Below are 12191 nucleotides of genomic sequence, written 5' to 3' on the forward strand. Positions count from 1 at the left end.
GCAGCCTCAGGCCACCATGACCATTACAATATGAAAAGGCTGAAATGTATGCAGAGAAAAGAGGCACTCAAGGGAGGGGACCCGCCCACGCTCCGGCCCCCCAGGAAGGGTTCTCACTTCCAGGCTTTTTGCCTCTCGTTCAGAGACCAGCCGCATGTCAATGATACACTGTCTCCCGGCACTTTTCAGACTCATCTTGTCAGAAGCAGTTTTTTTTTACGATGACATCATCATTACCTGCATTTTTGTGGCAGTAGCTGTGGCTCCATTTTCCAACAAGTGTGCCCCGGTTTAATTAAACTGAGGGTTGAGACTCTCAGACTTACTGCTTTTGGACATTACCGTGACAAGATGCAATAATAACATATAATGAGTCTGAGTCCCCTGTTGAGAATCTCAACTCCTCGTTCGGTTCCCGCGCCTTATAACTTAATGATGTTTGCATCGTTTTATTGCCACTCACTTTGGAGCTTTATTGGATGAAACACAAAGAGGCCTATTTATAGCTCACCTACAAGAGCTGGTCTGATCTGTCTCCTAAACAGTCCACATTAAAGACAACTTGGACTAATGTTGACAGAAAATATGTCATAATCAGAACTACAGCCATCCTACAGATACAGAAAGAACAAATTAGCCTTTTAAATCTTTACGCTCGGCAATGGAAGTCCAAAAAACGCAATAAGCAATAAAAGTAGTGGCACTGTATCTACTAATACTTCTTTTTTCTGTAACCTCTAAAACCTAAATGTTTTGCAAGTCTTTTTAATCAAGCTGTATCTACACTGTTCTATATTTGAGATCATTTAAGCTGTATTGTGTCTTGGCTCCACAGCAAGCATGTGCACCGAGTTCCCTGCCCACTTTAGTTTCCACAGAGAGCGCCATGGCGTGCCTCAGATCTGTCCCAGAAGCGTCTCTCAAGTCTGCTGCACCGAAGCTACGCCCCAAGTCTATTTTGGATAGAGCTTGCATCCAGCAGGCATCAAACTGAGCAGAGCAGATCGACACAATAGGAAGTCAGGCACAGGAATGACAGAGCATCCGGCCAATTCCAGAATAAAACAAGTACAAAGTATAGAGATTTGAATAAAACAGGTATAAAATGGTAATCCACGTAAATCACAACATGAGATTTAGTGTTATCTCAGTCTATAGGTAAAAGAACGACTAAGTAGAACACAATTATAAACAGTAAACACACATGACCCAGTCATTACTAAGTGGCAACCTCCGGCAGCGAGAATTGAGGCTATTGTGGAAGTGTTAAAAACTGCAGTTCATCGAGTGTCCACTTCAGGCTGGCTCCGGAAGTACTGGAAACCACATACACACCAACTGAAAAAAACGATCTTTACAGCAGAAATCAACATATTAACAGCCTGGTACAAAAACAAGTGTAGTCTGGATAGCTAATTTCTTGATCGGCACACACTGTACAGGGGGTGAATTTTTTCATAACGCAGTAGTTTTGAAGATATTAAGATTGAGTTTTCCATTATGAGAGGCACAGCTGACTTGATTGACAGGCGGGAACACTGTCGCTGTTGGCTAGGAGGCAGGCTCAAAGCCTGCCTCTTTACGTCACACTTGCTCGACAGCAGTTAGGTTGAGTCCAATATTTCCATTATGGCTGCTGCCGATGATTGGCCTCAAAACAGCGCTTCAGAAATAGATGGGTGACGTCACGGATACTACGTTGATTATTTATACAGCCTATGGTAATAACCCATCGTAGAAGCACAAAATAACACAGAATAATATCAAGTAAACAGTAAATAAACCTCAGAAAAGCAAAGCTACCTGTTGTTCTCTGCATACATTGTATTTGTCATGTGATCCCGATACTCCAAAGGCAGTGAGAAGGAGCAAAATCATGTCACTGACGTAACACAGCTCACACACTTTGCTGTGGAATCTCTCCTATGAACAGTTTAAATGATGAAGACATAAGTTTTACCTTTCAGCTTCAAAACATTAAAGCTGTATTGTAGAATTTATAAGGATTCAAACAGTGTGATGCAACCTCACTTCATCTTTTAGGTAGCCATATTAACTCTTCCATTAAAGACTTACCTCCATGTTGTGAAAGAAGTGCAGCTTTATCTTTGATCTTATCCGCATTGACCGGAATAAAACAAGCATATGATACTTCACTTCTCTCATATACGTTTGTTCAGGCCCGCTGCTCGCATATGAACAGCTTTGTTCCATCGATCCAGCCTCACTAGAACAAAAGCATGGAGAAGATGAAAAGGCTTTTTGACCCAGCTCTGTTTCTAGGCCTTGTTAAATAGCAGGGGATTTTATTGACTACATTGCAGCAGTGCAGCCACTTACCCAAGCCAGTTGTCCAGGCATTGACAGCTCTACTGTAGGACAAGTTTCCACTGCCCAGGTGACTCAAAGGAACGCTGAGATGTCAACATGGGTGACAGCTTGTGTGTAGAAGTATGTCCAGAGTCTGTTAGTGTGTGTTAAAGCAGCAGTGGATGTGCACACACAAGCCTGTGAGTGTGTGTGTCTCTGCAACAAGAAATCGATAAACCCCGGGGTTAATAGTGAGGAGGAACTGGCTCACCAGCTCTACTAACAAACATCAGACTGTTAGCATAACCTCAGTCCCCCCGTCTCCCCATGGAAATCCACTGGCATTGATTATAAAGCTCAGGCTGCAGTTCAGTTGAGTCTCACTGGCTTACGGCGGACTATATGAAGCCCCTATCACTCTGTCACTCAAACACAGAAGCTTTAGGAGGTAACCCTCCAAAATCTGAATAAACCAAGGACAGAGGGACAAAGAGAGGGTGAGGATTAGACTAAGATTCAGCTTAAAGTCAGTGTTTCCTGCTGCAGGGTGGCATTGTGAGCCGAGTCGTTGTTCTTCAGTCTAGAGGACCTGCTTTAAATCCCCATGGTGGCTCATTATAATGGTGTTTTTGTCTGGGGTCACTTTTAAAACAGTGAACTCTGTATTATATTTTTCTTACAAAGTACTCAAAAATCTGAAATTCCTTACTCTTTCAAAGACGTTCTTTTTTTTCTTAAGGATCAGAAAGCAATTTACAAGAAATTCAAAGTATGCATTGTACAGATTAGCTCCTGACATTTTCTGGATCATTTCAGGACGTTCTACCTCAGATTTTTACAGGAACTTACGGCTGAGACATGCTTTTCACAGCAACGAGGGGAGTAGGACTCCAACATAATGGAGATTTGCTCTGTCTTTGTATCACTACATCATGTTATGGGATGTTTCCAGAATGCAAACACAACAGTAGAAACATAATACGGACAACTGGGATGTTCATCGCTCCACCCACTCACTCACTGCAAATTTCCCTGACCTCTTTACTTGCTGCATTTTAATAACTCCCTTATTTCTTGCAGGATAATGGTGGAAAAAAGTATGCGGTGGAAATTCTGTTGTTTGCATTCAAACATGCAGCTCTCCAGGATTCATTTGGGAAAACGCTTGTGTTTTGTGCATGATTTGAAGGGGCTTTAGATTGTTTTTGTGTAGTTGGCATAACGTAAGGATTACACAAACATGGTGTAAAGTGTTAATTTGTGAGTTTAAGGAGCACCAGTAGGCATACTTTTTACCTTTCAATAGGGTCATCTGCTTTCTGGGTTCATGCAAAGCTGAGCAAACTGTGCCTCTAGCCTTATATCTGGTGCATAGACATTCAGCAAAGCAGGTGATAGTATGGATTTGAAGTCTTTCTCTACACTTTTATGATCCATATCAAACTTTTTAGTCCTGTATGCATTTTTATCAGGAAGCAGACAGGTGTTTGAGATGATGGAGAGGAATGCAGTAAATATATAGTAGAAGCGGAAGAAAATAAATGTGCATAAGACAAGAGAGGAAACTTTGACCTGCCGCTCGATTTAGAAATGGAAGGAACATGTGCCACAGTCTGATGTATGGAAGTTGTATGTATGTCTGGAACCATTGAGAAAGCGGTTTCAGGAAAGTGAACACTACAAAATAAATTGCAACCGTGAGAAACAGAGATCTTGAGAATGATAATTGGTTGATAGCCTTATACAATGGACCTTATAGGTTGTCGGTTAGTTCCTTGGATGGATGTGAGTTGGCGAGCAGACATTGTGGAGGTTGAGTCGTAGGAGGCCTGAGAGAGCACAGTGACAGGCTCTGGGCGAGGGAACTGACATAACGTATAATTAGAGCTCGCTTTTCTTTGGCCAGTTGAGTGGAAATTAGTTCATAAGTAGTGTAAGAAAAAGGAGAGGACTTGTTTTCGCTGAAAGAGAAAAAAGTTGTTCTAAATTGTCGAACATCAACTTCTGTCAGTCTCCATAATTATTGTTTGCCGAACTTTTTGTCGTCATTTACATCAAACTTTAGCTAGCTCAAAATCAAGAGGTTTTTCATCCAGTGCAGACCTCCCACACCAAATGATAAGAATATGGCACCAAAGACATGTAACTGGAGCCTTTTTGTTTCTCCGTTTTTAAGATATTTTATTAGTGTCAGCCATAATAGTCTTGTTTTTGTTTGTGTGTCTGTGTTTGATTGTGCACATGTTCATAAAGCTTTCTCCACTCTGTAGAATAAAATAAACACGTCTTATATAAAACAGGCTTATCTTGGTGTGCCAGCTTAGTTCACTTTAAGCCTTCCAGCATGAAGAATAAGAGGAGAGGAGTGGATCTTGGAGTTTCTCTCTCTGTAGCGTCTGCTTCAGCCTCGCTGACAGCTGGAGTAGAGTCATAATGCACGAGGACACGGTTACACTTGTCGTTTCAATGTGATTCTTGGAGATTTGTCCATAAACATTTGATGTCGTGCGTCTGTATTGGTGCGTGTCCACAGTCAGCCTGTCAGCGTGTGATTTCTGTCCCCTGTTGAAGGTTTTCTTTTGATCCACATCCCCTCTATTCCTGTGTTTTAGTTGGTGACACTTCTGCCTGAGAACATTGTACCTAATCTATGATGAATTGAGGTCAGAGTCGCTGGCTTTCCATTGGTCTGTTTCTCATGCTACATGTAATGAACAATTTAGAAGGTAGGACTGACAGCAGCAAGTTTTTAGAACCATTTCCTGGAATCTGCTTTGAATTTAAAGGTGACATATCACGCTTTTTTCATCAATATATATTGGTCTAAGAGGTCCCCAAAACATGTCTTTAAAGTTTATGCTCAAAAGAACACTTTGAAATCAGATTTTGGCATGCCTGAAAACCCCTCTTCTTCAGTCCTCCTCAGAACACTCTGTTTTCCCTCTGACCACGCCCCCTCCGGAAGTGGATGTGCCTCGGCTCTCCAGCACGTTGATCTAATGTTTACATGTTGGCTGAATATACACGGCTGCTCAGAGATAGCGTTACTTCAACCCTCTGAATCTGATCCAGAATCTGATCCTGACGGAGAGGCGCCTGTAACAGGACCTTTCTGAACGATTGGTCATAGATTTAGTGTTTCTTGTTGTTTTATTTATCAGTATGTAGACGTGTGTCTTGGTACACAGCTACGAACATGTAGCTATGTGGCTATGCTAACTAGCGCTAGCACTTATCCATGATAAATAAAAATCATCCACTAGATCTTCAAATCTGCAGACGTGGGGAGTAAAACCGACCTCTGCCAGAAAGGCAGCGGGACCTTTTCTGAAGGATTGGTCACAGATTCTGTGTTTCTTGTTGTTTTATTTGTCAGCATGTTGACGTGTGTCTTGGTACACAGCTACAGCTACGACATGTAGCTATGTAGCTATGCTAACTAGCGCTAGCGCTTATCCATGATAAATAAAAATCATCCACTGGATCTTCAAATCTGCAGACGTGGGGAGTAAAACCAACCTTTGTGTTTATTAAGACAGCCTACAACTAGCATGCCTCCCTCCTAAGCTCCTTGTTAGCACACATTTGTGCAGGTAATGAAAAACGGGGGAGGGATTCAGTATTATTTTATACAGTCTATGGGCTGAACAAGCTCCGAGCTCTGACTCCGTGACAGACCGGATATTGTTGTTACGTAACAAAAACACAGGAGTCTGAAACTGCTCGTTTCACACACATTTACAGAAAGGTGTAGAAATCAAAACAGGGGCAGAATGTATTTTTTTCATTCTCAGGGGGTTTGTAGACATGCCAGGCACACACATTTCAGGTAAAGAACCATTAAAAAGTCAATTTTGCATGATATGTCACCTTTAAGTCTCCATCAGCAAAAATAAGTTATCTCTCCAGAAAAATCATCTTTATCGCTACATATCAATGTTTTTTCTCTTACATTTTGTTCTGATATGAAAGAAAAAAAGCTGATATGCATGATACATTAACTTCCATAGACTCAAATTCTAGCTTGATAAGAAGTCAGGAGAATGAGATGTAATATTTGCATTTCATTCATGTAATATTGAATCTTAGTATTACATATAAATATATACTTTTATTATGCACCATTGTCATGAGAGCTGGTACAGGCAAGATAATGGAATTGGCATCTGAACCTGCTTAATCCAGAGCAACAGGCTGCCGTAGGTAAACATTTCAGGTAAATGAAATTGTTTTTACAATACAGGGATTAAGATTAGATGACATACTTTATATTTCTCAAGTGTTTATTACATCAGTCTTCAAAAGTAAAAGAGACAAATGAGGCCAACAGTAGTATAACTGGCCTTTCATGAGATGAGTCCATTCATCTGTCCGGTTTCAGTTTGTTGTGAATAGAAAGTGAAACAGCATAAGGAGCTTCAATGAACCCAAAAACAAGAAAGAAAGAGGAAACCTGCGAAATATGTCTTTACTCTGCAGACCGAAGATAGGACTTGGTTTTAACAGAACTTAACTCCTCCTACTTTCTCTCCTCTCTCTCTTACATTGTCACTCTCTCCAGGTGCCTGTCGTGTGTTAACGGAAACTTCCCTTGTCACTGGTGCAAATACCGCCACATGTGCACGCAGGATGCCAGCGACTGCTCCTTCCAGGAGGGACGAGTCAACACCTCAGAGGTGAGTGTTTCAGGGAACACATGAAGTAAAACACAATCTCACACAAAGAAACCCAGATTCAGAAGTAAAACAACACATGTATACATTTACTTGCTTTAATGGATTTGCAAGCACTCGTGTGGTAGTTTGTATGGTGGCATAGGAATGTCACATATGCAGCTGGGACCTGTAAGCATTTGAGGGTGTGTGTGTGTGTGTGTGTGTGTATTTGAATGAATGCTGCTCAGAGTGGCCCAGCAGCAGCTGTTGTACTCGAAGCAGCGCAGGATTTATTCACTTATAAACAAGTCAGGGTGAATGAGTATGCAAATGACAGTACGTACTGTCGTCCCAAATGTTATATTTGCATGAAAACTCTCATCTATCCGTGAGCCTGCGCTCTCAAACAGTCCCTTCCCTCTCTGTTGAAGTCACTGAGTCTCATTGTCTCTTAAAAAAAACACAAAAATCCACTTTTAAAAACACAAATAAACTTTTGTGTCTTCAGAAAGCTTTAATTAACACATCAACCTCTCTGCTCGGTGTTCAGCCAAAAGTTAAGAATCACTTTGACTTGTATGCAAAGTGAAAACTGTTTGGAGACTCATTTTGTTTTCTATTTATTCCCATTGTGTGACTCATTTTAACAGTCTTTTATCTCCTTATTTTTCTCTCTGTCTGATTCTGCAGGTGAAAGAAAGTCTTTCTTTGCTTAGAGTAGTATTTAATGGTCCCTCTCTATCCCTTGGCCTTTTGTTGGCTACGCATTATGTCTTCCTTTCTTCCTCTTTTTTCTTTCTTTAGACAATAATAACAGAAATAATCAGACAGAAGAAAACATAACTTTGAGTTCTCAGTGTGGGTGGACATGAATAAATGCGTCTGCACGTATATATTCCTGTGCTGGTATGTCTGTCTGTGAGGACCGCCCTGACTAAAGATTTTTAGTATTTGGTTGATAGATTCTACTTGAAGCCATTTTTAAACTGTCATCACAGGTCAATTTTATTATTTTATTGTACATTTTCTTCAAGGATCAGAAAAACTTTAAGGTCAAAGGCTGAAAATTAATTAATGAGTTACATATTTTACACTGTGCTACAATAGAGGAAGATACAAACCCCGTTATCATGGACTTGCAAGGAACCTCAGGGTAGTTTGTAGTTTTTGATTAAAGCTCTTTTTGATACTCGGGTAAAGAAAGTTTTTCATATATTTTTCTTTCTTTCAGCCAAAATTAATTTCTAAAATACCGTGAAATCTGGAATAGATCTTGCACCATAAAACAATGCACAGTCTGTCTTTTTTTTGTGGACTCCAAGAGGAAACATGATTCAGTGTAAGTTGCGTTTCTGCACGTGTTCTGCAATGTGCACTTTCTATGCAGATGTGTAGCACTTTCTAGTGCTCTAGTTTCTAGCATCCTCTTTTATCGCCACCCTACCAGCTAGCTGTATGGTAGTTGAGCACAGCCTACGATGGTGTTAGTTGTGAGGTATCAGACGGACCCACTACCTGAGACCAATTCCTGCCACATCAATCTGCTGATCACTTGTTGTTAGTCTTGAAATTGAGTATTTTAAATCATACCAGCCCTCCACTAGCTTTGTTTCCTTTACAGTAGCTACACTGTTTTCTTTACAAGCATGATTATAAGCTAATGAGGGAGATAAACATTTAAAAGTGGCGCTGTTAGACTGGTCCAGCTTGATATGGATCTTGAACTTCTGTAATGCCATCTAAACTGCTTCAAGAAAATGCAATCACATAACCTCCACCCTGGCCTTGTTTCATTGACTTCCTGTCCATCTCTGTGTTGATTTAATATGTTAGCTCTGAGTTTTAAAGCTAACCAACCCCCTGGTGTCTCATTGACCTTCTAACTACCAGAGGTGGGTAGAGTAAACTGAAATAGTACTCAAGTAAAAGTACTGTTACTTTACAGTGATGTTACTCAAGTAGAAGTAAGAGTACTCATAGAAATAAGTACTTGAGTAAGAGTAAATAAGTACCAAAAAAAAACTACTCAAGTAGTGAGTAACTTGTGAGTAGTATCATATATTAAAACTGTATTGTATTGGAAACGCTAATAACAATGTGAAGTGCACACTGCCTTTAATAAAGTGACATAAATAGGAAAATGCCAAAATGAATGCTGTTAGGCATGGTTTACTTTCAAACATTAAAGAAAGAGAAGCTGCACTGTGCACAAACTAATGTACCCGCTTTCATTTTTTAAAACAAGCTGAAACTTCAAACTGTGTCTGAGATGTCATCAGAACTCCAGAAAATCAATACTCCAACCTTACAATAGAAAATATATCAATGTATCCAAACTTTCTTTTTTAACCTTTAACTTATTTTCAGTACATCTTACTTAAAAACATAACTTGAAAGTGCTAAAACAACTTGGAAGTGTTTAAAAAGGCCATGAACTCAGTCCTGAAGAATCTCTCTGAGGTGACTGTAGGTGACTGTTGAGCTTCAGAAGCTGCTGTTTTTATCATTATCTCTTATAAGTTAGTTTAGATTACTTTCCAACATTTCTAACATGCTTTTAAGATTTAATGTTAACCAGTATGATCCTTAGCTTACCTAACTGATAACTCACCATGACATGTTTTTAAGATTTAATATTAACTAGTATGATCTGATAACTCACCATGACATGTTTTTAAGATTTAATATTAACCAGTATGATCCTTAGCTTACCTAACTGATTACTCACCATGACATGTTTTTAAGATTTAATTGTTCTATGTTGAAGCTCAAGATTTCCACCGTATAGAACAAAGTAAGCAGCTCATAATGTGACTGTTTCTCCTCGTCATTTAGAAGTTATGAGAGAGTCCGGATGTTGGGTACAGGGTACAAACATGTTCTCCAAAGGGGACGCAGGTATAACGCAGCCTCTCTCCCCAGCTGTAGGTGGAGTAGGGGGCGGAGCTACTTCTCCGTTCATTCAGTGTTGAGGCTATTCATAGCTCTGGATCAGAAGACGCTGCATGAGAGATCGACTGAGTATAAAACAATATAATATGAAGAAAAAAAGGAACGGTAAAAGTAGCGACTGGACAGCCCAATGTAACGAAGTAAAAGTACATCTTTTTTAACACAGATGTACTTGAGTAGGAGTAAGAGGTACTTTGCAAAACAAATACTCTCAGAAGAAACTACTCAAGTACATGTAACGGAGTAAATGTAACTCGTTACTACCCACCTCTGCTAACTACTGATGAGCTGATAAGGATTTACTGGTTATGTCCAGAGCCTGACTTAAGACTAAGGGCTATCAGGCTTCTGCAAGTCTTGCTCCCAAACTCTAGAAAATGGTACCTGCTAAAATTTGGTTGGCTAAATCTGTCTCTTAAAAATATAACTAAGGGAGACAACTGTCTGTGGTGCATCTACATATCTGTCACTTACACACAGGAGAGACTCACTCCCGAAAACCAACCTGGAAGACCCCATAACATGGATACACTACACACAAGACCACCTACGTTACCTCCTGATCAAGTTTGAGGTTGTTTTATTTGTATTTGTGCATCTGATGACTCCTTCCACGTGCACATTGTCTCTAATTAGGACACTGTGTACGTCTTTGTTTAAGAGTGTTTGGTAAATATGGCGAATTGTCCTTTAACATCTTTAAAATCACCCTATGTGAATGTGAATTAAGCCCATTTCCTGTGTTTGTGTAAATCACTAAGTAGAAAGAGAGGGAGGATGGGAGGGAGTGTATGAGTTGACTCCACTCACCCTGCCATCACATGTTTCACCCTCCTGTAATCACTCCATCCTCATCTTGTTTGGAGAGCCTCATGGAACAAGACTTTTAATTTTGTGTTGTTTTCTCTAATGCACTCTGTTTTTTTGGCGCAGTGTTGCTATAGTAACCAAAACACTCTCAACAATCTCAGGATGGGTTTGTTGGATTTTGACGCACGCACGCACGCATGCACACTAACACACACACACACACACACACACACACACACACACACACACACACACACACACACACACACTAACACAAACTTAGCAGTGTCATTACTACATCCGTGCATGGATTATTCTTTTATCAACACAGCATACTTTGAGCTAAAGGTAGCAGATTGGTGTTTTGATGTGTAGCCTACTCATGTTCTATTTATCTTTGAGTGTTTAATATCTTGAATCATGCATTAATTTAACATTTTTTAATTCATATCGTTCATAATTTAGAGTTCTTAATGACTGAAAAGTTTTTGAATTGCTGCAGTTGATTGTTTCAGCTGGCAGCAGTTCGACAGCTGTAAGGGCTGCTCGGTAATCGCTGTAGGACAGATGAGCCTGATGAAGGTGTTTCATTAAATGTGCTTGTTTTTCCCCTGACAGGTTCAGGTTGTTACTCCTGGTGTTAGAAAATATTAAAAAAGAAAGATCTCATAGAGAAATTATGTAATGCAAAAGGGTGAGAGGCTCCATAACAACCCAGCTGTAACAATCTCTTTAAAGGCACCAGATTCACGGCCAAATTCCACCAGAACCATGTCCGGTCCATCTCCGATCCGTCACGGCACCGGATCTGATCGGTTTCTATTCTAGTCAATGTGTTAACTTCCACTGGATCCGCTCAGTTGCATTACGGCTCCGTCTCTGATCAGTCACACAGGAACGCAACAGATCAGACACGCAAGACTTCTATTTCTGCCGGATGCTGGAGCACGAAGCATCAATCAGAAAAGAGCTGATCAAGCGGGACAGGAAGTCAGGCACTAAAACCAAGTGAAAACATCCGGTTACTTTTCATAATAAAACACTCTGTGTTATCACCAGATTGTATTTCACTTAACTACAACAACAAACTTTTAGAGCCAGGCTTTGAGTCATCAGGTCAGAGTTTTTCAGCGGCCTATGAAGACAGCATGGATGAGGAGACGAGTTGAATATTAATTAATGCAGCATTAGTGGCGGGAAACCTCGGTCACATGACTCCAGCTGGTCCTGGTCCAGGACCGCTGGACAGCGGATATAGTGGAAGTCCCCTGTCAGTTGTCCAACACGGTAATTTTACCTCACCAAATTTAGGAATTGCTTGGTCAATTGGGCCTATATTGGTTAAAATGTTGTCTTATTTGTGTACGGTGTTAAATCTGGAGGGGAAAAAAAACAAAGTCAACAGTTGCGTTTGAAATGGTCACAGCTATGTGCTCTAATGTGAATAGCTGCACATTGAAGACA

At 40.3% G+C, this 12191-nt stretch overlaps 1 protein-coding gene across 1 annotated transcript in view; it reads left to right on the plus strand.

Moving 5' to 3' along the window:
- LOC117821529 (plexin-A1-like) overlaps nt 1–12191 on the plus strand; it is a 281657-nt gene that overhangs the window by 146416 nt on the left and 123050 nt on the right. Inside the window, exon 9 of the mRNA XM_034695886.1 lies at nt 6872–6986. Within this exon, the coding sequence (XP_034551777.1) occupies nt 6872–6986 (115 nt within the window). The remainder of the gene's footprint in view (nt 1–6871; nt 6987–12191) is intronic.

Source organism: Notolabrus celidotus, chromosome 11 (genome assembly GCF_009762535.1).
Source record: "Notolabrus celidotus isolate fNotCel1 chromosome 11, fNotCel1.pri, whole genome shotgun sequence".
NCBI lineage: Eukaryota > Metazoa > Chordata > Actinopteri > Labriformes > Labridae > Notolabrus > Notolabrus celidotus.